At 47.7% G+C, this 27837-nt stretch overlaps 1 protein-coding gene across 7 annotated transcripts in view; it reads right to left on the bottom strand.

The window, feature by feature from the left end:
- UNC79 (unc-79 subunit of NALCN channel complex) overlaps window positions 1-27837 on the bottom strand; it is a 218308-nt gene that overhangs the window by 119292 nt on the left and 71179 nt on the right. For all 7 annotated transcript variants that reach the window (XM_075330270.1, XM_075330274.1, XM_075330271.1 and 4 more), the window contains 6 exons: window positions 27540-27669; window positions 21086-21150; window positions 20591-20679; window positions 13120-13160; window positions 9796-9824; window positions 8644-8879 (listed from right to left, as the gene is read on the bottom strand). In XM_075330270.1, the coding sequence (XP_075186385.1) occupies window positions 8644-8879; window positions 9796-9824; window positions 13120-13160; window positions 20591-20679; window positions 21086-21150; window positions 27540-27669 (590 nt within the window). The remainder of the gene's footprint in view (window positions 1-8643; window positions 8880-9795; window positions 9825-13119; window positions 13161-20590; window positions 20680-21085; window positions 21151-27539; window positions 27670-27837) is intronic.

The raw sequence follows: 27837 nt of genomic DNA, 5'->3' as shown, positions 1-27837 counted from the left end.
GCACTACATATGATGCATAGAGCTCCCCTTCTATTATCCAGAATGCTCTGGTAGAGCGCACTACATATTGTGGATAGAGCTCCCCTTCTATTATCCAGAATGCCATGGTAGAGCGCACTACATATGATGGATAGAGCTCTCCTTCTATTATCCAGAATGCCCTGGTAGAGCGCACTACATATGATGGATAGAGCTCTCCTTCTATTATCCAGAATGCCCTGCTAGAGCACACTACATATGATGGATAGAGCTCCCCTTCTATTATACAGAATGCCCTGGTAGAGCGCACTACATATGATAGATAGAGCTCCCCTTCTATTATCCAGAATGCCCTGGTACAGCGCACTACATATGATGGGTAGAGCTCCCCTTCTATTATCTAGAATGCCCTGGTAGAGCGCACTACATATGATGGATAGAGCTCTCCTTCTATTATCTAGAATGCCCTGGTAGAGCGCACTACATATGATGGATAGAGCTCCCCTTCTATTATCCAGAATGCCCTGGTAGAGCGCACTACATATGATGGATAGAGCTCACCTTCTATTATCCAGAATGGCCTGGTAGAGTGCACTACATATGATGGATAGAGCTCCCCTTCTATTATCCAGAATGCCCTGGTAGAGCACACTACATATGATGGATAGAGCTCCCCTTCTATTATCCAGAATGCCCTGGTAGAGCGCACTACATATGATGGATAGAGCTCCCCTTCTATTATCCAGAATGCCCTGGTAGAGCACACTACATATGATGGATAGAGCTCCCCTTCTATTATACAGAATGCCCTGGTAGAGCGCACTACATATGATGGATAAAGCTCCCCTTCTATTATCCAGAATGCCCTGGTAGAGCACACTACATATGATGGATAGAGCTCCCCTTCTATTATCCAGAATGCCCTGGTAGAGCGCACTGCATATGATGGATAGAGCTCCCCTTCTATTATCCAGAATGCCCTGGTAGAGCGCACTACCTATGATGGATAGAGCTCCCCTTCTATTATCCAGAATGCCCTGGTAGAGCGCACTACATATGATGGATAGAGCTCCCCTTCTATTATCCAGAATGCCCTGGTAGAGTGCACTACATATGATGGATAGAGCTCCCCTTCTATTATCCAGAATGCCCTGGTAGAGCGCACTGCATATGATGGATAGAGCTCCCCTTCTATTATCCAGAATGCCCTGGTAGAGCGCACTACCTATGATGGATAGAGCTCCCCTTCTATTATCCAGAATGCCCTGGTAGAGCGCACTACATATGATGGATAGAGCTCCCCTTCTATTATCCAGAATGCCCTGGTAGAGTGCACTACATATGATGGATAGAGCTCCCCTGCTATTATCCAGAATGCCCTGGTAGAGTGCACTACATATGATGCATAGAGCTCCCCTTCTATTATCCAGAATGCCCTGGTAGAGCGCACTACATATGATGGATAGAGCTCCCCTTCTATTATCCAGAATGCCCTGGTAGAGCGCACTACATATGATGGATAGAGCTCTCCTTCTATTATCCAGAATGCCCTGGTAGAGCGCACTACATATGATGGATAGAGCTCTCCTTCTATTATCCAGAATGCCCTGGTAGAGCGCACTACATATGATGGATAGAGCTCCCCTTCGATTATCCAGAATGCCCTGGTAGAGCGCACTACATATGATGGATAGAGCTCCCCTTCTATTATCCAGAATGTCCTAGTAGAGCGCACTGCATATGATGGGTAGAGCTCCCCTTCTGTTATCTAGAATGCCCTGGTAGAGCGCACTACATATGATGGATAGAGCTCCCCTTCTATTATCCAGAATGCCCTGCTAGAGCACACTACATATGATGGATAGAGCTCCCCTTCTATTATACAGAATGCCCTGGTAGAGCGCACTACATATGATGGGTAGAGCTCCCCTTCTATTATCCAGAATGCCCTAGTAGAGCGCACTACATATGATGGATAGAGCTCCCCTTCTATTATCCAGAATGCCCTGGTAGAGCGCACTGCATATGATGGATAGAGCTCCCCTTCTATTATCCAGAATGCCCTGGTAGAGCGCACTACCTATGATGGATAGAGCTCCCCTTCTATTATCCAGAATGCCCTGGTAGAGCGCACTACATATGATGGATAGAGCTCCCCTTCTATTATCCAGAATGCCCTGGTAGAGTGCACTACATATGATGGATAGAGCTCCCCTTCTATTATCCAGAATGCCCTGGTAGAGCGCACTGCATATGATGGATAGAGCTCCCCTTCTATTATCCAGAATGCCCTGGTAGAGCGCACTACCTATGATGGATAGAGCTCCCCTTCTATTATCCAGAATGCCCTGGTAGAGACCACTACATATGATGGATAGAGCTCCCCTTCTATTATCCAGAATGCCCTGGTAGAGCGCACTACATATGATGGATAGAGCTCCCCTGCTATTATCCAGAATGCCCTGGTAGAGTGCACTACATATGATGCATAGAGCTCCCCTTCTATTATCCAGAATGCCCTGGTAGAGCGCACTACATATGATGGATAGAGCTCCCCTTCTATTATCCAGAATGCCCTGGTAGAGCGCACTACATATGATGGATAGAGCTCTCCTTCTATTATCCAGAATGCCCTGGTAGAGCGCACTACATATGATGGATAGAGCTCTCCTTCTATTATCCAGAATGCCCTGGTAGAGCGCACTACATATGATGGATAGAGCTCCCCTTCGATTATCCAGAATGCCCTGGTAGAGCGCACTACATATGATGGATAGAGCTCCCCTTCTATTATCCAGAATGTCCTAGTAGAGCGCACTGCATATGATGGGTAGAGCTCCCCTTCTGTTATCTAGAATGCCCTGGTAGAGCGCACTACATATGATGGATAGAGCTCCCCTTCTATTATCCAGAATGCCCTGCTAGAGCACACTACATATGATGGATAGAGCTCCCCTTCTATTATACAGAATGCCCTGGTAGAGCGCACTACATATGATAGATAGAGCTCCCCTTCTATTATCCAGAATGCCCTGGTACAGCGCACTACATATGATGGGTAGAGCTCCCCTTCTATTATCTAGAATGCCCTGGTAGAGCGCACTACATATGATGAGTAGAGCTCCCCTTCTATTATCCAGAATGCCCTGGTAGAGCGCACTACATATGATGGATAGAGCTCCCCTTCTATTATCCAGAATGCCCTGGTAGAGCACACTACATATGATGGATAGAGCTCCCCTTCTATTATACAGAATGCCCTGGTAGAGCGCACTACATATGATGGATAGAGCTCCCCTTCTATTATCCAGAATGCCCTGGTAGAGCACACTACATATGATGGATAGAGCTCCCCTTCTATTATCCAGAATGCCCTGGTAGAGCGCACTGCATATGATGGATAGAGCTCCCCTTCTATTATCCAGAATGCCCTGGTAGAGCGCACTACATATGATGGATAGAGCTCCCCTTCTATTATCCAGAATGCCCTGGTAGAGCGCACTACATATGATGGATAGAGCTCTCCTTCTATTATCCAGAATGCCCTGGTAGAGCGCACTACATATGATGGATAGAGCTCCCCTTCTATTATCCAGAATGCCCTGGTAGAGCGCACTACATATGATGGATAGAGCTCCCCTTCTATTATCCAGAATGGCCTGGTAGAGCGCACTACATATGATGGATAGAGCTCCCCTTCTATTATCCAGAATGCCCTGGTAGAGCGCACTACATATGATAGATAGAGCTTCCCTTCTAGTATCCAGAATGCCCTGGTAGAGCGCACTACATATGATGGTTAGAGCTCCCCTTCTATTATCTAGAAAGCCCTGGTAGAGCGCACTACATATGATGGATAGAGCTATCCTTCTATTATCTAGAATGCCCTGGTAGAGCGCACTACATATGATGGATAGAGCTCCCCTTCTATTATCCAGAATGCCCTGGTAGAGCGCACTACATATGATGGATAGAGCTCCCCTTCTATTATCCAGAATGCCCTGGTAGAGCACACTACATATGATGGATAGAGCTCCCCTTCTATTACACAGAATGCCCTGGTAGAGCGCACTACCTATGATGGATAGAGCTCCCCTTCTATTATCCAGAATGCCCTGGTAGAGCGCACTACATATGATGGATAGAGCTCACCTTCTATTATCCAGAATGCCCTAGTAGAGCGCACTACATATGATGGATAGAGCTCCCCTTCTATTATCCAGAATGCCCTGGTAGAGCGCACTACATATGATGGATAGAGCTCCCCTTCTATTATCCAGAATGCCCTGGTAGAGCGCACTACATATGATGGATAGAGCTATCCTTCTATTATCTAGAATGCCCTGGTAGAGCGCACTACATATGATGGATAGAGCTCCCCTTCTATTATCCAGAATGCCCTGGTAGAGCGCACTACATATGATGGATAGAGCTCCCCTTCTATTATCCAGAATGCCCTGGTAGAGCACACTACATATGATGGATAGAGCTCCCCTTCTATTATCCAGAATGCCCTGGTAGAGCGCACTACATATGATGGATAGAGCTCCCCTTCTATTATCCAGAATGCCCTGGTAGAGCACACTACATATGATGGATAGAGCTCCCCTTCTATTATCCAGAATGCCCTGGTAGAGCACACTACATATGATGGATAGAGCTCACCTTCTATTATCCAGAATGGCCTGGTAGAGCGCACTACATATGATGGATAGAGCTCCCCTTCTATTATCCAGAATGCCCTGGTAGAGCACACTACATATGATGGATAGAGCTCCCCTTCTATTATCCAGAATGCCCTGGTAGAGCGCACTACATATGATGGATAGAGCAGAGCTCCCCTTCTATTATCCAGAATGCCCTGGTAGAGCACACTACATATGATGGATAGAGCTCCCCTTCTATTATCCAGAATGCCCTGGTAGAGCACACTACATATGATGGATAGAGCTCACCTTCTATTATCCAGAATGCCCTGGTAGAGCGCACTACATATGATGGATAGAGCTCACCTTCTATTATCCAGAATGCCCTGGTACAGCGCACTAATATGATGGATAGATCTCCCCTTCTATTATCCAGAATGCCCTGGTAGAGGGTACTACATATGATGGATAGAGCTCCCCTTCTATTATCCAGAATGCCCTGGTAGAGCACACTACATATGATGGATAGAGCTCCCCTTCTATTATCCAGAATGCCCTGGTAGAGCGCACTACATATGATGGATAGAGCTCCCCTTCTATTATCCAGAATGGCCTGGTAGAGCGCACTACATATGATGGATAGAGCTCCCCTTCTATTTTCCAGAATGCCCTGATAGAGCGCCCTACATATGATGGGTAGAGCTCCCCTTCTATTATCCAGAATGCCCTGGTAGAGCGCACTACATATGATGGATAGAGCTCCCCTTCTATTATCCAGAATGGCCTGGTAGAGCGCACTACATATGATGGATAGAGCTCCCCTTCTATTATCCAGAATGCCCTGGTAGAGCACACTACATATGATGGATAGAGCTTCCCTTCTATTATCCAGAATGCCCTGGTAGAGCGCACTACATATGATGGATAGAGCTCCCCTTCTATTATCCAGAATGGCCTGGTAGAGTGCACTACATATGATGGATAGAGCTCCCCTTCTAGTATCCAGAATGCCCTGGTAGAGCGCACTACATATGATGGATAGAGCTCCCCTTCTATTATCCAGAATGCCCTGGTAGAGCACACTACATATGATGGATAGAGCTCCCCTGCTATTATCCAGAATGCCCTGGTAGAGCGCACTACATATGATGGTTAGAGCTCCCCTTCTATTATCTAGAAAGCCCTGGTAGAGCGCACTACATATGATGGATAGAGCTATCCTTCTATTATCTAGAATGCCCTGGTAGAGCGCACTACATATGATGGATAGAGCTCCCCTTCTATTATCCAGAATGCCCTGGTAGAGCGCACTACATATGATGGATAGAGCTCCCCTTCTATTATCCAGAATGCCCTGGTAGAGCACACTACATATGATGGATAGAGCTCCCCTTCTATTACACAGAATGCCCTGGTAGAGCGCACTACCTATGATGGATAGAGCTCCCCTTCTATTATCCAGAATGCCCTGGTAGAGCGCACTACATATGATGGATAGAGCTCACCTTCTATTATCCAGAATGCCCTAGTAGAGCGCACTACATATGATGGATAGAGCTCCCCTTCTATTATCCAGAATGCCCTGGTAGAGCGCACTACATATGATGGATAGAGCTCCCCTTCTATTATCCAGAATGCCCTGGTAGAGCGCACTACATATGATGGATAGAGCTATCCTTCTATTATCTAGAATGCCCTGGTAGAGCGCACTACATATGATGGATAGAGCTCCCCTTCTATTATCCAGAATGCCCTGGTAGAGCGCACTACATATGATGGATAGAGCTCACCTTCTATTATCCAGAATGCCCTGGTACAGCGCACTAATATGATGGATAGATCTCCCCTTCTATTATCCAGAATGCCCTGGTAGAGCACACTACATATGATGGATAGAGCTCCCCTTCTATTATCCAGAATGCCCTGGTAGAGCACACTACATATGATGGATAGAGCTCCCCTTCTATTATCCAGAATGCCCTGGTAGAGCACACTACATATGATGGATAGAGCTCACCTTCTATTATCCAGAATGGCCTGGTAGAGCGCACTACATATGATGGATAGAGCTCCCCTTCTATTATCCAGAATGCCCTGGTAGAGCACACTACATATGATGGATAGAGCTCCCCTTCTATTATCCAGAATGCCCTGGTAGAGCGCACTACATATGATGGATAGAGCAGAGCTCCCCTTCTATTATCCAGAATGCCCTGGTAGAGCACACTACATATGATGGATAGAGCTCCCCTTCTATTATCCAGAATGCCCTGGTAGAGCACACTACATATGATGGATAGAGCTCACCTTCTATTATCCAGAATGCCCTGGTAGAGCGCACTACATATGATGGATAGAGCTCCCCTTCTATTATCCAGAATGCCCTGGTAGAGCGCACTACATATGATGGATAGAGCTCACCTTCTATTATCCAGAATGCCCTGGTACAGCGCACTAATATGATGGATAGATCTCCCCTTCTATTATCCAGAATGCCCTGGTAGAGGGTACTACATATGATGGATAGAGCTCCCCTTCTATTATCCAGAATGCCCTGGTAGAGCACACTACATATGATGGATAGAGCTCCCCTTCTATTATCCAGAATGCCCTGGTAGAGCGCACTACATATGATGGATAGAGCTCCCCTTCTATTATCCAGAATGGCCTGGTAGAGCGCACTACATATGATGGATAGAGCTCCCCTTCTATTTTCCAGAATGCCCTGATAGAGCGCCCTACATATGATGGGTAGAGCTCCCCTTCTATTATCCAGAATGCCCTGGTAGAGCGCACTACATATGATGGATAGAGCTCCCCTTCTATTATCCAGAATGGCCTGGTAGAGCGCACTACATATGATGGATAGAGCTCCCCTTCTATTATCCAGAATGCCCTGGTAGAGCACACTACATATGATGGATAGAGCTTCCCTTCTATTATCCAGAATGCCCTGGTAGAGCGCACTACATATGATGGATAGAGCTCCCCTTCTATTATCCAGAATGGCCTGGTAGAGTGCACTACATATGATGGATAGAGCTCCCCTTCTAGTATCCAGAATGCCCTGGTAGAGCGCACTACATATGATGGATAGAGCTCCCCTTCTATTATCCAGAATGCCCTGGTAGAGCACACTACATATGATGGATAGAGCTCCCCTGCTATTATCCAGAATGCCCTGGTAGAGCACACTACATATGATGGATAGAGCTCCCCTTCTATTATCCAGAATGCCCTGGTAGAGCGCACTACATATGATGGATAGAGCTCCCCTTCTATTATCCAGAATGGCCTGGTAGAGTGCACTACATATGATGGATAGAGCTCCCCTTCTATTATCCAGAATGCCCTGGTAGAGCGCACTACATATGATGGATAGAGCTCCACTTCTATTATCCAGAATGGCCTGGTAGAGTGCACTACATATGATGGATAGAGCTCCCCTTCTAGTATCCAGAATGCCCTGGTAGAGCGCACTACATATGATGGATAGAGCTCCCCTTCTATTATCCAGAATGCCCTGGTAGAGCACACTACATATGATGGATAGAGCTCCCCTGCTATTATCCAGAATGCCCTGGTAGAGCACACTACATATGATGGATAGAGCTCCCCTTCTATTATCCATAATGCCCTGGTAGAGCACACTACATATGATGGATAGAGCTCCCCTGCTATTATCCAGAATGCCCTGGTAGAGCGCACTACATATGATGGGTAGAGCTCCCCTTCTATTATCCAGAATGCCCTGGTAGAGCACACTACATATGATGGATAGAGCTCCCCTTCTATTATCCAGAATGGCCTGGTAGAGCGCACTACATATGATGGATGGAGCTCACCGTCTATTATCCATAATGCCCTGGTAGAGCGCACTACATAGAGGGCGTACAAACCATGACAACCCGTGTCCCCCCCATACCTCGAACACGACTAATATGTGGGGTTACGGCCCTTTGTCATCAGACGGACTAGTTTTCCATTGCTTAAATAATCCACAGAAGGTGTTGAATACCTGATGACGGCCTCCACGGCGCACACCAGCTCCTCCGCCCCGCACTCCCGCGTGTTGATGGGAGGTGGCGAGGTCTGGAACAGGTGAGTCTCCGATGAGGACGCTCCGCCGGCCTCGCCGCTGTGGTGGTACGAGTGGCAGCGTTTACAGTATCGCACGGGCCGGTTCCCATGGCGGTCGCAGCATCCGGCAGAGAAGCACGTCACCACCGCCCTCCGGACATGTGAGCTGCAGTTCTGGAAAGAATCAGCAGTATTAATTACTGCGTTTACAGTATATAAGCCTTTCTGCATACTGCCCCTTTAAGAGGCCGACTACTGGGCAACAATGGATTTTAGGATACAATTAAAGTTGTCGGGAATAATGCTGGATCCCTTTAATTAAAAATTAAAAAAATAAAAAAATATGGGCAATGGGTCAACAGTGACTTTACACCAATGGCCACCTTTACAGATTCTCCAGGGGAACATAGACTTGATGAAGAACTACAAGTGTCAGCATGCCCGCCAATAAAAGCCCTGTGAGGATGATGGCGAAAACATTTTATGATGAGAGGTGCGATCACAAGAGACATTGATTCTGCGCATGCAAAAATACGATCAAGCGGTGCGATAACAAAGGTTTTCTGGTTTAATGCAGAGATCTGATTACTGTCAGTGAATGGAAACCATCCTTACATCCAGAGCTAGTCCCAGTCACGTCTAATAGACAATGGAACTCTGTGCACTGGAGCTGGATTACATACAAATGTGAGCGTTCACTGACAGCAAGCACAGATCTTGGAGGAGGTGAAGATTTACAAATACAAAGTCTATTAGAAAGTTGCAGAACTTTTTATTTACACAAAACCAGAAAAGCAGTAAATGATGGAATGGAGCCCGGGCAGCACTACAACACCCAGCACCCTCAGAGGAACCGGCAACTCCAAGCAGGTCCTGAAGGCTGAATGGGCATGCTGGGAGTTGTAGTCTCACCCACAGACACAAATAAATAATATCTTCCTGTGCTGGGGGCATGTAGATAAAGGCCCGGGGCGCTGGACGAATTGTCTGGGTCATCCCTTATGATTGACGATAATGACACAGGCCACAGACAGACACTTTACAGCGGAGATGGACGGCAAGACGGACGGTAAAGCTGAGTGTTTCTTACCTTCTTCTGACAAATGGCTGAAATCTCAGCTGCGTGAGACACGTACATAAAGCTCAGTAAACAGCACAACCCCTGCACCGCCGCATTCACATCATCTGACCGCTATTTATTATTACACTTCAACTGCAAACGCAAAGTCCCTGTGCGCCACCTAGTGGCAACTACAGGAGTTTCCACATCCCGGGAACACGGGAATCAGATGAGCATTTATTCTCAGTCATTGGATTTTCTTATATCATTCTGTTATTAATTTAATTTTAGTATTATTCCATTTTTATTAAAGTCTTATTTCATGTAATTTATTATATTTTAAATTATTGCTATTATTTTTCATCATTTTATTTGCTTTTTATTATTATTATTATTATTATTATTTATTATTATAGCGCCATTTATTCCATGGCGCTTTACAAATGAAAGAGGGTGTACGTACAACAATCTTTTAGTTTATTATCAGATTATACTATATTGTTATTTTTTTCATACATTCTGAAATATTTTTTAAATGATATTTATTAGATTGCATTATTTATTTATTTTTATTTAGCATCATATTTTACTATAGTTTTTTTTTATTTTAATGTATTATGAAGATTTTTTTAATTATATTTTAAATTATTTTTATTAGATTATTTTTTTTACATTTATAATCAGATTTTCCTGCACCGCTATTTTTTTTTCTTGACCTATTATCATGTGTAATGAAAATCATTTCTTCTGTCCCTTGTCAGGATATAACGCCTGATGGACGGACTGTGGCGAGTTTTTGTGTGACCTGGACGGTGCAGAGCGATCTGACGATGCCGGTCACTGCCATCTCCGGGCCATTCGTCTTCAGTGCCGGGATCGATGCACAATATCCTAGAATCTAATATCAGGGCTGTCATACAATGTGGGGATATCACATTGATCCTACTATCGGGTTATACATTGTGATCGTGACCTTTGTGAAATCCACACCTCGTGGTGTGACAACCAGTGACAAGGTAAGGTTGTCAGAGCCCGGCCCCGTGTTTAAAGGTTATTCTCAAGTTCTTTAATGGGGTAAAATTGTAAAGTGCTTGAGAAAAGTAGTGACTTTGTAATTTACATCTTATTAAAAATCCTCTGTGTTCTTAAGAATGGGAGGATTTTTAGTTCTATAGTTTACTTCTTGTTGCCTAGGTTACCAGCCACCGCTGCAATCTTTCAGAGGAGGCTGGTTTCCTTGGCAGGAGTGTCTCCGCTTGTAGCTTGGAGGAGCTGCAATCTTTCAGAGGAGGCCGGTTTCCTTGGCAGGAGTGTCTCTGTAGCTTGGAGGAGCTGCAATCTTTCAGAGGAGGCTGGTTTCCTTGGCAGGAGTGTCTCCGCTTGTAGCGTGGAGGAGCTGCAATCTTTCAGAGGAGGCCGGTTTCCTTGGCAGGAGTGTCTCTGTAGCTTGGAGGAGCTGCAATCTTTCAGAGGAGGCTGGTTTCCTTGGCAGGAGTGTCTCCGCTTGTAGCGTGGAGGAGCTGCAATCTTTCAGAGGAGGCTGGTTTCCTTGCCAGGAGTGTCTCCGCTTGTAGCGTGGAGGAGCTGCAATCTTTCAGAGGAGGCTGGTTTCCTTGGCAGGAGTGTCTCCGCTTGTAGCTTGGAGGAGCTGCAATCTTTCAGAGGAGGCTGGTTTCCTTGGCAGGAGTGTCTCTGTAGCTTGGAGGAGCTGCAATCTTTCAGAGGAGGCTGCTTTCCTTGGCAGGAGTGTCTCTGTAGCTTGGAGGAGCTGCAATCTTTCAGAGGAGGCTGGTTTCCTTGGCAGGAGTGTCTCCGCTTGTAGCTTGGAGGAGCTGCAATCTTTCAGAGGAGGCTGGTTTCCTTGGCAGGAGTGTCTCTGTAGCTTGGAGGAGCTGCAATCTTTCAGAGGAGGCCGGTTTCCTTGGCAGGAGTGTCTCCACTTGTAGCTTGGAGGAGCTGCAATCTTTCAGAGGAGGCTGGTTTCCTTGGCAGGAGTGTCTCCGCTTGTAGCGTGGAGGAGCTGCAATCTTTCAGAGGAGGCCGGTTTCCTTGGCAGGAGTGTCTCTGTAGCTTGGAGGAGCTGCAATCTTTCAGAGGAGGCTGGTTTCCTTGGCAGGAGTGTCTCCGCTTGTAGCGTGGAGGAGCTGCAATCTTTCAGAGGAGGCTGGTTTCCTTGCCAGGAGTGTCTCCGCTTGTAGCGTGGAGGAGCTGCAATCTTTCAGAGGAGGCTGGTTTCCTTGGCAGGAGTGTCTCCGCTTGTAGCGTGGAGGAGCTGCAATCTTTCAGAGGAGGCTGGTTTCCTTGCCAGGAGTGTCTCCGCTTGTAGCGTGGAGGAGCTGCAATCTTTCAGAGGAGGCTGGTTTCCTTGGCAGGAGTGTCTCCGCTTGTAGCTTGGAGGAGCTGCAATCTTTCAGAGGAGGCTGGTTTCCTTGGCAGGAGTGTCTCTGTAGCTTGGAGGAGCTGCAATCTTTCAGAGGAGGCCGGTTTCCTTGGCAGGAGTGTCTCCACTTGTAGCTTGGAGGAGCTGCAATCTTTCAGAGGAGGCTGCTTTCCTTGGCAGGAGTGTCTCTGTAGCTTGGAGGAGCTGCAATCTTTCAGAGGAGGCCGGTTTCCTTGGCAGGAGTGTCTCCGCTTGTAGCTTGGAGGAGCTGCAATCTTTCAGAGGAGGCTGCTTTCCTTGGCAGGAGTGTCTCTGTAGCTTGGAGGAGCTGCAATCTTTCAGAGGAGGCTGCTTTCCTTGGCAGGAGTGTCTCTGTAGCTTGGAGGAGCTGCAATCTTTCAGAGGAGGCTGGTTTCCTTGGCAGGAGTGTCTCTGTAGCGTGGAGGAGCTGCAATCTTGCTGCTGGTGCAAATGGTCACTCGATCGGGAGGACATCGTCCTCCGTAAGCAGCAAGTCAGAGGCAGAGGAGCGAGGGAGGGGGACAATGCTGATAATAACCCTATAATGACTCTTCCAACAGTAACCTGCCCATACTTGTATTGTCTGTGACAAACCAATGCTGGGGCACCTTTTTCATCTACCTTGTACCCTCCCTCTGATATTCCTCCTGAAAAGTAAGAAATAAAGCAACAACCAGGTGTTACCATTTTCCAAGTCCTACCCATGTTCTTTGACCCTACCCAATCAGCGAGGAACAGTATCCAACTGGAAACACATGTTCCTTTGATCAGGGGGATGGTAAGATGCAACTTTCCAGGAGGAGTAACAGAGGTGCGGCCCTAATTAATATAACCTTTTTCAGCTCTCCATAGGGGAGGGGGATGCAACTGCAGATTGTCCCTGTGCTGCAGAGAACAGATGAGATTTACCCCCCTACAGATCAGACCCTTGTGACCGATCGCACTACACGTACCTTGTGGCAGGAGAACGTCGATCAGCCAAGCACTGTGATCCCTGTACAGAGAAACACATTCGTGAGTAGATTGAGGCATCTCTATACAACACCCCACCTCCCGGTATGAAAGATGGAGGGAAGCGCAAAGTACCGAAGCAGCCGGGAAGACCAGAAGGGCTGAGACCGAGACGGCGAGGCACAGTTACAGTATATAATGAAGTATATTAGTAGGTACAATCATAAGGGCTGTCCCATACACATTTATCACTTCTCTGCAAGACGGATGATAAATGTGGAAGGGTCTGACTGCTCAGACTCCCACCGAACCTAAAAAGTGGAGGACACAAACCCATGTGAGAATGGAGCGATACTGAGCATGTGCGACCACCACACTATAAACAGTGAATGGCAGCAGTCGCACATGCTCAGTACTGAAGCTTTCACAAAAGCGACTTGTGATCAGTGGTAATCTGAGTGAGCAGATAGTCAGGGACCATGATCCATTGTTCTTAAGGACAACCCCTTAAAGGCCTGTGATGCACATTTTAAATCACAGGTGGTATGAAAAGCATATTAAGCAAGCTCAGTAGCGGAGCCTGCGCCATACTGGACAGATGCTGACTGTGTTATACATCCGACACAACCTGTAAAAGCAGTGATTGGAGCGGAGCTCTGATCACTACTGTTTAACCATATAAACGCTGACATCAATTGGCTGCTGGTGCTGAGCGCATTGTCTCCAATGGCAGACACAGGCTCTCAACCCCCATGACCCCCATCGTAGTCCTCCTATGAAGCCCAATGACACCTATGAAGCCCAATCAGTTAGGCTACAATCGTTTATTATTACAGTGTACAAGTACAAATTAAAAACGCATATATAAAAGAAAAATAGTGTGTGTGTATATATATATATAAATAAATAAATCAGCCCCTCTTCCTCATTCAAAAAGAAAAAAAAAAAAAGAGACTAAAAACTCTCCCCGCTACAATATTGAAAAAAAAACCAGCTTAGAGTCTTGCTATGGTCATAACCGTACTGACCTGGAGAATCACACAATGAACTTTGTAAAAATATAAACTAAAAAACTTTGGAAGAATTGCATTTTTTCATCATTTCTCCACTCTTAAAAGTTTTTTCCCCATTTTTTGATGCTTTCCATGGTAAAGTCAATGGTGTCATAAATAAACTACATGTCGACCCACAAAAAAACAAGCCAGCATAAGGTTACGTTGAAGAAAAGAAGGGAATTTTGTTTACTTACCGTAAATTCCTTTTCTTCTAGCTCCAATTGGGAGACCCAGACAATTGGGTGTATAGCTACTGCCTCCGGAGGCCGCACAAAGTACCACACTCAAAAGTGTAAGGCCCCTCCCCTTCTGGCTATACACCCCCCCGTGGGAGCACGGGTCCCTCAGTTTTAGTGCAAAAGCAAGAAGGAGGAAAGCCAATAACTGTTTCAAAAACAAATTCAATCCGATAAACAATATCGGAGAACGTAACTTATCAACATGACCAACATGTGCACCCGAAAAACAAATACCCTAAGAAAAAACAGGGCGGGTGCTGGGTCTCCCAATTGGAGCTAGAAGAAAAGGAATTTACGGTAAGTAAACAAAATTCCCTTCTTCTTTTTCGCTCCTAATTGGGAGACCCAGACAATTGGGACGTCCAAAAGCAGTCCCTGGGTGGGTAAAAGAATACCTCGTGATCGGGCTGTCAGGCAGCCCTTTCTTACAGGTGGGCCACCGCCGCCTGCAGGACTTGTCTACCTAGGCTGGCATCCGCCGAAGCGTAGGTATGCACCTGATAATGCTTGGTAAAAGTGTGCAGACTCGACCAGGTAGCCGCCTGGCACACCTGCTGAGCCGTAGCCTGATGCCGTAATGCCCAGGACGCACCCACGGCTCTGGTAGAATGGGCCTTCAGTCCAGAAGGAGTCGGAAGCCCAGCAGAACGGTAGGCGTGAAGAATTGGTTCCTTGATCCACCGCGCAAGGGTGGATTTGGAAGCTTGCGACCCTTTATGCTGACCAGCGACCAGGATAAAGAGTGCATCCGAATGGCGCAGAGGCGCCGTGCGGGAAATGTAGATCCTGAGTGCTCTCACCAGGTCCAACAGATGCAAACCCTTTTCAAATTGGTGAACTGGATGCGGACACAAAGATGGTAAAGTGATATCCTGATTGAGATGAAAGGAAGATACCACCTTGGGAAGAAACTCTGGAATTGGACGCAGTACTACCTTGTCTTGGTGAAACACCAGGAAGGGAGATTTGCAAGATAACGCCGCCAGCTCTGACACTCTCCGAAGAGACGTGACCGCCACCAGAAAAGCCACTTTCTGTGAAAGCCGAGAAAAGGAAATCTCCTTCATAGGCTCGAAAGGTGGCTTCTGGAGAGCAATTAGAACCTTGTTCAGATCCCAGGGTTCCAATGGCCGCTTGTAAGGGGGAACGATATGACAAACCCCTTGCAGGAACGTGCGTACCTTAGGAAGTCGCGCCAGGCGCTTCTGAAAGAATACGGATAGCGCAGAGACTTGTCCTTTAAGGGAGCCGAGCGACAAACCTTTTTCCAACCCAGACTGCAGGAAGGAAAGAAAAATAGGCAATGCAAATGGCCAGGGAGAAACTCCCTGAGCAGAGCACCAAGATAAGAATATCTTCCACGTTCTGTGGTAGATCTTGGCGGAGGATGGTTTCCTAGCCTGTCTCATGGTGGCAACAACATCATGAGATAAACCTGAGGTCCCTAGGATCCAGGACTCAATGGCCACACAGTCAGGTTCAGGGCCGCAGAATTCAGATGGAAAAACGGCCCTTGAGACAGCAAGTCTGGACGGCCTGGTAGCGCCCACGGTTGTCCTACCGTGAGATCCCACAGATCCGGGTACCACGACCTCCTTGGCCAGTCTGGAGCGACGAGAATGGCGCAACGGCAGTCGGACCTGATTTTGCGGAGCACTCTGGGCAACAATGCCAGAGGTGGGAACACATAAGGTAGTCGGAACTGCGACCAATCCTGAACTAAGGCGTCTGCCGCCAGAGCTCGGTGATCGTGAGACCGTGCCATGAAAACCGGGACCTTGTTGTTGTGCCGTGACGCCATCAGGTCGACGTCCGGCATCCCCCAGCGGCGACAGATCTCCTGAAACACGTCCGGGTGAAGGGACCATTCCCCTGCGTCCATGCCCTGGCGACTGAGAAAGTCTGCTTCCCAGTTTTCCACGCCTGGGATGTGAACTGCGGATATGGTGGATGCTGTGTTTTCCACCCACGTCAGAATCCGCCGGACTTCTTGAAAGGCTTGCCGACTGCGTGTTCCCCCTTGGTGGTTGATGTACGCCACCGCTGTGGAATTGTCCGACTGAATCCGGATCTGCTTGCCCTCCAGCCACTGTTGGAAGGCTCGCAGAGCAAGATAGACTGCTCTGATTTCCAGAACATTGATCTGAAGGGTGGACTCTCTCTGAGTCCACGTACCCTGAGCCTTGTGGTGAAGAAACACTGCTCCCCACCCTGATAGACTCGCATCTGTCGTGACCACCGCCCAGGATGGGGGTAGGAACGACTTTCCTTTTGACAATGAGGTGGGAAGAAGCCACCATCGGAGAGAGTCCTTGGCTGCCTGAGAGAGGGAGACATCCCTGTCGAGGGACGTCGACTTCCCGTCCCATTGGCGGAGAATGTCCCATTGTAGAGGGCGCAGATGAAACTGCGCGAAAGGGACTGCTTCCATTGCTGCCACCATCTTCCCTAGGAAATGCATGAGGCGCCTCAAGGAGTGGGACTGGTTCTGCAGGAGAGATTGCACCCCTGTCTGCAGAGAGCACTGCTTGTCCAGTGGAAGCTTCACTATCGCTGAGAGAGTATGAAACTCCATGCCAAGATATGTTAGTGATTGGGTCGGGGTTAGATTTGACTTTGAAAAGTTGATAATCCACCCGAAACTCTGGAGAGTCTTCAGTGCCACGTCCAGACTGTGTTGGCATGCCTCTTGAGAGGGTGCCTTTATAAGTAGATCGTCCAAATACGGGATCACGGAGTGACCCTGCGAGTGCAGGACAGCTACTACTGCTGCCATGACCTTAGTGAAGACCCGAGGGGCTGTTGCCAGCCCGAAAGGTAACGCTACGAACTGCAGGTGTTCGCTTTCTATAACGAAGCGTAGAAAACGCTGATGCTCTGGCGCAATCGGCACGTGAAGATAAGCATCTTTGATGTCTATTGATGCTAAGAAATCTCCTTGAGACATTGAGGCGATGACGGAGCGTAGAGATTCCATCCGGAACCTCCTGGTTTTTACGTGTTTGTTGAGCAACTTTAGATCCAGGACGGGCCGAAAGGACCCGTCCTTCTTTGGCACCACAAACAGATTGGAGTAAAAACCGTGACCTTGTTCCTGAAGAGGAACGGAAGTCACCACTCCTTCCGCCTTTAGAGCGGCCACCGCCTGCAGCAGAGCATCGGCTCGGTCGGGCGGTGGGGAAGTTCTGAAGAAACGAGTTGGAGGACGAGAGCTGAACTCTATCCTGTACCCGTGAGACAGAATGTCCCTCACCCAACGGTCTTTGACCTGTGACAGCCAAATGTCGCCAAAGCGGGAGAGCCTGCCACCGACCGAGGATGCGGTGTGAGGAGGCCGAAAGTCATGAGGAAGCCGTCTTGGTAACGGTTCTTCCTGCTGTCTTTTTTGGGCGTGACTGAGTCCGCCAAGAATCTGAGCCTCTCTGATCCTTTTGAGTCCTTTTGGACGAGGAGAATTGGGACCTGCCTGAGCCTCGAAAGGACCGAAAACCAGACTGACCCCTCCTTTGTTGGGGCTTGTTTTGTCTGTGTTGAGGTAAGGATGAGTCCTTACCCTTGGAGTGTTTAATGATTTCATCCAAACGCTCCCCAAACAATCGGTCACGAGAAAAAGGCAAACTGGTTAAGCACTTCTTGGAAGCAGAATCTGCCTTCCATTCTCTCAACCACAGGGCTCTGCGCAAAACCACGGAGTTGGCTGACGCCACCGCCGTACGGCTCGTAGAGTCCAGGACAGCATTAATCGCGTAAGACGCGAATGCAGACATTTGAGAGGTCAATGGTGCCACCTGCGGGGCAGATGTACGTGTGACCGAGTCGACTTGTATAAGCCCAGCTGAAATGGCTTGGAGTGCCCATACGGCTGCGAAAGCTGGCGCCAACGACGCTCCAATAGCTTCATAGATGGATTTCAGCCAGAGCTCCATCTGCCTGTCAGTGGCATCTTTAAGTGCCGCTCCATCTTCTACTGCAACTAAAGATCTAGCTGCAAGCCTGGAGATTGGAGGGTCCACCTTGGGACACTGGGTCCAACCCTTGACCACGTCAGGGGGAAAAGGATAGCGTGTATCTTTAAGCCGTTTAGAAAACCGCTTCTCAGGATAAGCGTGGTGTTTCTGGATTGCATCTCTAAAGTCAGAGTGGTCCAGAAAAGTGCTTAATTTACGCTTGGGATATCTGAAATGGAATTTCTCCTGCTGTAAAGCTGCCTCCTCCGCAGGAGGAGCTGGCGGGGAAATATCTAACATCCTATTGATGGACGCTATAAGATCATTCACTATGGCGTCACCATCCGGTGTATCCAGATTGAGAGCGGTCCCAGGATCAGAATCTTGATCAGTTACATCCGCCTCATCACCCATAGATTCGTCCCGCTGGGATCCTGACCAGTGAGACGAAGTTGAGGGCCCCTCATAACGAGCCCGCTTAGGTTGTCTGGGACTGTTGTCTGAGTCAGAATCGTCACCCTGGGGTGCATGTGACACCCCCGGAGCTTGGAAGTGTTCCAGCTGAGGGGGACCAGGGAGCAATGATGCCACAGTGTCCATGGTCTGAGTTACTGGTCTAGACTGCAATGTTTCAAGAATCTTTGACATGGTCATAGACAATCTGTCAGCAAAAGCTGCAAACTCCGTTCCTGTCACCTGGACAGCATTCACAGGTGGTACACTCTGGGTCACGTCCAGCAGAGGCCCCGGCTGTGCAAGTTGCACAGGGGCCGAGCACTGCACACAATGGGGGTCAGTGGAACCTGCCGGTAGAGCAGCCCCACATGCGGTACAGTCAGCATATAATGTCTGTGCCTTGGCACCCTTGCGTTTTGCGGACGACATGCTGTTGCCTCCTTGTAATCTAGGAGGGTATATAGCCGAGAATCACCAGCGACCGTACAGTACAAAGTATTTGCAAACACAAAATACTCAGTATACAAACGGCACAAGTGGGGGTGAGCCCTTGAGGGCTGCTTACCGCCCGCTGAACAGCGGGTATGAGGCCGTAGAATCCCGTGTCTGGGTCTCCCCGTCTCCCCTCTGCAGCTCAGCGTGCAGGCAGGAATGGCTGCCGGCGTTCTGTGAAGAGGGGCGGACCGTGGGCGTGCCACAAACAAAGTGCGGGAAACTGCGTCCTACTGTGCCTGGTGTGAGGGCTGGAGTATGTAAAAACGACTCCAGCCCTCAGCGCTGATGCTCTGTACAGCGTCCCGCCCTCCTCCTGACTGGCAGGTGCGGAGGCGGGAACGAACGAACTAGGCCGCAAAAGCCGGGGACTGTAGTAATAAGCGCGGCCGTGATATATGCACGGCCAGCGCGGAAGTCCCCGGCGCACCACAAGTCCCAGCCGCGTCGCAGTCCCAGCGGCCGGCGCGACCGTTCTCCCTGAGTCTACCCACTCAGCTAAGCTGAAGTGAGGAAATGGCACAAGCGCAGCAGCGCTGTTGTCCCCGGCGCACTAACACACCCAGCAATGCTGCGGTGTGCGCGCGTATGCACGGGGACACAGAGTACCTTGACGGAGCAGGGCCATGTCCCTGACGATACTCAGCTCCATATCCAGCGGCTTCTCCAGGGGCTGCGGATGGAGCACGGTCTCAGTGCCTGGAGACCGGTAAAATCCCACTTCGCCCAGAGCCCTAATGGGGATGGGGAAGGAATCAGCATGTGGGCTCCAGCCTCCGTACCCGCAATGGGTACCTCAACCTTAACAAGCACCACCGACAGAAAGTGGGGTGAGAAGGGAGCATGCTGGGGGCCCTGTATGGGCCCTCTTTTCTTCCATCCGACATAGTCAGCAGCTGCTGCTGACTAAATAGTGGAGCTATGCGTGCGTGTCTGACCTCCTTCGCACAAAGCAGAAACTGAGGGACCCGTGCTCCCACGGGGGGGTGTATAGCCAGAAGGGGAGGGGCCTTACACTTTTGAGTGTGGTACTTTGTGCGGCCTCCGGAGGCAGTAGCTATACACCCAATTGTCTGGGTCTCCCAATTAGGAGCGAAAAAGAAATTACAAACATCGGTTAGACACAGACGTCCATGCCTCACCGCCTCCACTACTATTCTAGATAATTAAAGAGACAGGATTTTGCATGTAGCTGATATAAGATATGGAGGAACCAGCAGTTGAGGAGGACAGGGTTGTAGGTGATGCCTTTCCCCAATATAGGATGTGCACTCAGTTACTCACCCTGTGATTCTTTGGCTGCACTCCTCACACAGGTACAGCGGGGGCGGTTTGTCCCCCAGGGCCACGGACAGCCCTGCATCAATGCACATCTGCAGGATCACAACACAGACATGTGAGATTGATTATAGTCCTCTGCTGACATCTAGTGGTAACACCAGTGCACTACAAGGCCACGAACACAACGAGCTGCGATATAAGGAGCTGCTTCATGGTCTACTCCTCTATCAGGCCGCTGCAGCAATCTCTGTGTCTGTCTCTGATTTGTGGAGAACATTGGATTATTCTCATTAAGGTTATAGATTTTAGAACCCCAATTCCACGTTCTATTAAGAGAACCAAGCAGAGTTCCTTATGCAAGAAACATCATAAATCTCATCACCTTCATCTGTATGTGACGAACCATTGCTACAGGCGCACATCACAACCACGGCTCATAAGGATGAGGCAAAAAAGAGCAGACACAACTACACATTACAAATGGGGAAAACAACGAACCTTCACCGCTGGCTTATTGATGGCGTTGTGGCATTCAATGTGCTGACAATGAATAGGATTCCAGGCTGGGAAGAGAAAACAATCATGTAACTACAGAGCTGCACTCACTATTCTGCTGGTGCAGTCACTGTGTACATACATTACATTACTGATCCTGAGTTACCTCCTGTATTATACTCCAGAGCTGCACTCACTATTCTGCTGGTGCAGTCACTGTGTACATACATTACTGATCCTGAGTTACCTCCTGTATTATCCTCCAGAGCTGCACTCACTATTCTGCTGGTGCAGTCACTGTGTACATACATTACATTACTGATCCTGAGTTACCTCCTGTATTATACTCCAGAGCTGTACTCACTATTCTGCTGGTGCAGTCACTGTGTACATACATTACATTACTGATCCTGAGTTACCTCCTGTATTATACTCCAGAGCTGCCCTCTCTATTCTGCTGGTGCAGTCACTGTGTACATACATTACTGATCCTGAGTTACCTCCTGTATTATACTCCAGAGCTGCACTCACTATTCTGCTGGTGCAGTTACTGTATACATACATTACTGATCCTGAGTAACCTCCTGTATTATACTCCAGAGCTGCACTCACTATTCTGCTGGTGCAGTCACTGTGTACATACATTACTGATCCTGAGTAACCTCCTGTATTATACTCCAGAGCTGCACTCACTATTCTGCTGGTGCAGTCACTGTGTACATACATTACTGATCCTGAGTTACCTCCTGTATTATACTCCAGAGCTGCACTCACTATTCTGCTGGTGCAGTCACTGTGTACATACATTACTGATCCTGAGTTACCTCCTGTATTATACTCCAGAGCTGCACTCACTATTCTGCTGGTGCAGTCACTGTGTACATACATTACTGATCCTGAGTTACCTCCTGTATTATACTCCAGATCTGCACTCACTATTCTGCTGGTGCAGTCACTGTGTATATACATTACATTACTTATTTGTGATAGAGATATTTTTAAAAACTTCGCGGACTGTCATGGTAGTGTTAGTATTTCTTCAGACCACAAATTCTGACACTCCACCCGATAACATCTCTGGCGTTTGTGAATAACGCAGGCAGACTCGAGCATAAACCTGCAGAGTGGTCGCTCATAGGCAGGTTTGCAAGAGATAATCTCTGCTAATCTGCTTGTGAGTCTTCTTTGATCACATGTTGCGGGGGAGCCAATTACAGCTGCTCCCCTCCTATATATGCTGGCTAGATCCTTCCTTCAATTCTAGCTATAGTTTATCTTAGCTGGTCTGATGAGGTGTTGTAATACAAACTATCTGGTGATTGTAGTACTTGTTGCTAAGTGCGGTTGTGGAGTTAACCGCTGTTGCCTCTTGTTGCTACCTTCCTGCTTTTACTTTTCTCCTCATTGCTGAGTCTCTCATCGTTGGTTCCTGTGTGTTTGCAGTGTGTCAGAGTTTTGGTTTCCCTTTGTCTGCCTTTAACTTTGTTTCCAACTCTCCTGACAGTTCCTTTGCTGGTGGGAGAGGGAATCAGATTAGTTTTTATCAGGAGCATAGCCAGGTATGGGACTCAAGAATCTTCACCATTAGGGGTAACCCTGAGGTCAGGGATAGCCTAGGGTCCCCTAGCATGAGGCTTTGTTGGAGGTGCACTTCGAGAATCTGGTGATGCCATTCGGTCTTACCAAAGCCCCTGCTGTTTTCCAACACTTTGTTAATGATGTGTTTTCTCATCTTTTGGGGAAATCTGTAATCATTTACCTAGACGACATTCTCATAATTTCACGTCATTCTGGGTCTCATATGGGACATGTCGGACAGCTATTGCAAATCCTCAGAGAGAATAAGTTGTACGCTAAGCTGGAAAAGTGTGTATTCGCAGTTCAGGAACTTCCGTGTTCGGGTCACATAATTTCTGCTTCTGATTTTTGGATGGATCCCACCAAATTACAAGCCATATTGAAACGCGACCGCCCCGAGAAGCTGAAAGCTCTGAAACATTTCTTAGGTTTTAAGCAAAGAAGGCAGTGACTAGGGACCATGCTAGGTCAGAAACGCGCTGACGTATTTCTTTTTATTTTATGCTCTGTACCAGGATCTTGGACTTTTGCAACTGATTTTTATTGCACTTCAATAAATGGATTTTTATTATGTATGACCTGCGTGCTGCTGGTCCCCCTTCTTGTCTTGTATTTTTGGAGCTTCTGACTGTGCACCGGACAGATGAGCTGACCCCTTGCTCGGTTTCTTGGGTTTTGCAAATTTTTACAGGAAGTTTATTAAGAATTTCTCTGCCAAAGCAAAACCACTCACGGACGACAAAAATGGTATGGACTACTCGAGATGATCTGAGGGTACTTTGTAGGTGTTTGACCATCTTAAAAAATGCTTTTCATCGGCGCCTATATTGCTACAGCCTGATGTATCTCAGCCTTTTACAGTAGAGTATGACAAAAGTGGGGGTGGGAGCTGTGCTGTCTCAGGGTCCATCTCTTGGTAAACTGCAACCATGTGCCTTCTTTTCTATGAAACTATCATCGGCTGAATGATATGTGTAACAGGTGGTGATCAAATTAGAGCTTGAGGACTGGCGACACTTTCTGGAGGGAGCTACACATCCTGTTACAGTAATTACTGACCATAAAATCCTTCTCTACCTTGAGTCGGCTAAGAGTCTTACACTGAGACAAGTCGGTGGTCATTGCTTTTCAGTAAGTTTAATTTTTTTGTAACTTATCGCCCTGGGTCTAAGAACATTAAAGCCAGTGCTTTGACCAGAGGTTTTCTGGGTGGGGGGGGGACCCTGTGAGGAACCGGTCCCCATTCTTCAGAAGGGAGTGGCGGTGGCGTCCTCAGTACTGATCTGGAGTCTGAGATTGCTGGGAGTCAAAGTGATGCGCCGTCTGGGGTTCTGGTGAACAAGATGTTTATTCCCTGAATTTTCGTCTTTAAGTTCTGGTGGAACATCATGATTTTGTTCTTGTTGGTCATTATGGGGTAAAGGTACTCTGGATCTCATATTGCATCGCTTTTGGTGGCCCAGGATCCGGAGGGTTATGGTATCCTACGTCTGCGTGTGCCACCTGTGCGAGCTCCAAGGCATCTTACTCTTATCCGTAAGGTTTTCTGCAGCCTTAGGGGTACTTTGCAAGCTGCGACATCGCTAGCTGATGGTAGCGATGCCGAGCGCGATAGTCCCCGCCCCCGTCGCAGCTGCGATATCTTGTGATAGCTGCCGTAGCGAACATTATCGCTACAGCAGCTTCACACGCACTCACCTGCCCTGCGACGTCGCTGTGACTGCTGAACAATCCCTCTTTCAAGGAGGCGGTGCGTTCTGTGTCAAAGCGTCGTCACCGCGACGTCACTAAACGGCCGGCCAATAGAAGCGGAGGGGCGGAGATGACTGGGATGTAAACATCCCGCCCACCTTCTCCATTTTGCATAGCCGGTGGATGCAGGTAAGGAGATGTTTGTTGCTCCTGCGGCTTCACACACAGCGATGTGTGGAGCTGCAAGAACGAAAAACAACATCGTACCTGCGGACGCACCGACATTATGAAAATGAACGACGTTACACAGATCAGCGATTTTTGACAGTTTCACGCTTGTTCATCTTCTCTCCTAGGCTTTATACATTGCGACGTCGTTACTGGCGCCGGATGTGCGTCACTTTCGATTTGACCCCGACGATATCGCAGTAGCGATATCGCAACGTGCAAAGAACCTCTTAGTGCTCCCAGCCAACTGTGGACAGACATTTGTATGCATTTTAGAATGGATTTGCCCTCCTCTGCTGGTAATACGGTCATTCTGGTGGTGGAGGATAGGTGTTCTAAGATGACACATTTTATTTATCTTACTCATCCGTACCGAATGCCAAGACTTTAGCCCAGGTCTTTCTACGTGAGATTGTCAGACTCCACGGAGTTCCCACTAATATTGTCTCTGATATATTGTCTCTGATAGAGGAAATCACTTTATTGCCATGTTTTGGAGAGCTCTCTGCGCTCGGTTATTGATTTTTCGGCGTTCCACCCTCAGTCTAAAGGGCAATCAGAAGACGTAAATCAGAACTTGGAGCAGTATTTGCCATTTTGTTTCTGACAATCAGGAGGAGTGGTCCTCGTTGCTTCCTCTCGCCATCAATAATTGCCGCCATGAATCCTCTGGGGCATCATCTCCTTTTTTTTGTCTATGGTTGGTAACCCCAATTCTTTATCTTTTTTGGAGGGCCACTCATCTGGGGTACCTGGGGAAAACCCCATTATGCTCAGCACTATCGTCTACATGAGAAAAGGTTCAGCAGCAATTGCTAAGCATGGGCTCTAAGTATAGGCGTGCGGCAGACTGTGCACGTGTGTCTGGTCCGGACCGGTGTGTGGGTGATCCCGTGTGGTTATCTACCAAAAACATTAGACTTAAAATACCTTCATTGAAGTTAGGAGCCCGGTTTATTGGTCTGTATAAAATCACAGCCGTCACTGGTCCTGTTGCTTTCCGTTTGTCATTACCTGCACCTTTCAAAACCCATGATTTAGTTCACGTCTTGGTTGAAAAGATACATGGCCTCAGGAACCGCTCTTCTCTTACCTCAGCCTCCGGTCTTAGTTGATGGGTCAATTGAATTCCAGGTGTACAAGATTGTTGACTGTCATTTTATTCGGCATTTGTTGCAATACTTGGTTTATTGGAAGGTAATGGTCCTGAGGACAGGACTTTGGTACCAGCATCAGATATCCATGCTGAGCGCCTGGTTAGGACATTTCATCCTCTGCATCCAGAGACTAGGTCCTGAGGGTCCAGAGGCCCCTCTTAGAGGCAGGGTACTGTCACATGGACATTATTACAAACTTCGCTGACTGTCATGGCAGCACTGGGATCTGTTCAGACTAATGATTCTGACACTCCGCCTGATAACTTCTCTGGTGTCTGTGATCAATACAGGCAGACTCAGGCGTTAACCTGCAGAGTGGTAGTTCATAGGCAGGCTAGCAAGAGTTAATCTCTGAGAGTCTGCTTGTTAGTCTCCTTTGATCCCATGTTGTGGGGAGGCCAATCACATCTGCTACCCTCATGTATATGCTGGCTAGATCCTTCCTTTTATGCAAGCTATAGTTTATCTTAGTCTAAATCACAACTCCTCACCAGACTAGCTATCTGGTCATTGTGGTACTTGATGCTGAGTGTGGTGATAGAGTTAACCCTTGTTAGCTTTTGCTGCTATCTTCCTGCTTTTGCTTTTCTTCTGAGTCACTCATTGTATATTTCTGTGTGTGCAGTGCGTAATAGTATTGGTTTTCTCTTGTCTGTATTTATCTGTGTTCCCATCTTACTCCTGCCCCTTCCTTCCCTGGTGGGGGGGATCAGGTTAGTTCTGGTCAGGAGCATAGGCAGGCACGAGACTCAGGCATCTTCACCATCAGGAGTAACCCTAAGGTCAGGGATAGCCTATGGTCACCTAGCGTGAGGGACAGAATAGGAACCCCTGTCCCCCTTATACTACAGTCACAGCATGAAATTATCCTGTACTGATCGAGTTACCTCCTGTATTATACTCCAGAGCTGTGCTCACTATTCTGCTGGTGCAGTCACTGTGTACATACATCACATTACTGATCCTGAATTACCTCCTGTATTATACTCCAGAGCTGCACTCACTATTCTGCTGGTGCAGTCACTGTGTACATACATTACTGATCCTGAGTTACCTCCTGTATTACACTCCAGAGCTGCACTCACTATTCTGCTGGTGCAGTCACTGTGTACATACATTACATTACTGATCCTGAGTTACCTCCTGTATTATACTCCAGAGCTGCACTCACTATTCTGCTGGTGCAGTCACTGTGTACATACATTACATTACTGATCCTGAGTTACCTCCTGTATTATACTCCAGAGCTGCACTCACTATTCTGCTGGTGCAGTCATTGTGTACATACATTACATCACTAATCCTGAGTTACATCCTGTATTATACTCCAGAGCTGCACTCACTATTCTGCTGGTGCACTCACTGTGTACATACATCACATTACTGATCCTGAATTACCTCCTGTATTATACTCCAGAGCTGCACTCACTATTCTGCTGGTGCAGTCATTGTGTACATACATTACATTACTAATCCTGAGTTACATCCTGTATTATACTCCAGAGCTGCACTCACTATTCTGCTGGTGCAGTCACTGTGTACATACATTACATTACTGATCCTGAATTACCTCCTGTATTATACTCCAGGGCTGCACTCACTATTCTGCTGGTGCAGTCACTGTGTACATACATTACTGATCCTGAGTTACCTCCTGTATTATACCCCAGAGCTGCACTCACTATTCTGCTTTTTAGCTTTTGTATGTGCTAAGCTTGGTGACAACTAGAATGGCATCCATAGCTGTGACCTGTGTTGCTGCCTATGTAGGTGGAGAAGATGCCAGAATATTTCTATTTTACCTGTATACTGTAATCCTCGGTATTCGCTAATGGCCCCAGGAGGTTTCAAATTAGGCCAGTAATGAAAAAGCATTTGTACTGCTGGGGGTTTCACTTGGGAGGGTCCATAGGCGATTACATACAATAAATCCTATGGATAAAAAAAAGTATATTAGCAGTATCTGGAATGAAGTGTAGTGACCGCGGTGAACTCTGGTAACTGAATGTGAATAACTTTGGTCGGAAGCTTGTTGTCACGGCTGTCTCTCTGCATTATGAGACTAGTGACAGTTTCAGGGCTAGAGAGTCATTACCATGC

Source organism: Anomaloglossus baeobatrachus, chromosome 12 (genome assembly GCF_048569485.1).
Source record: "Anomaloglossus baeobatrachus isolate aAnoBae1 chromosome 12, aAnoBae1.hap1, whole genome shotgun sequence".
In the NCBI taxonomy this organism is placed as follows: domain Eukaryota; kingdom Metazoa; phylum Chordata; class Amphibia; order Anura; family Aromobatidae; genus Anomaloglossus; species Anomaloglossus baeobatrachus.
This window is presented reverse-complemented; position numbering and strand designations above follow the sequence as displayed.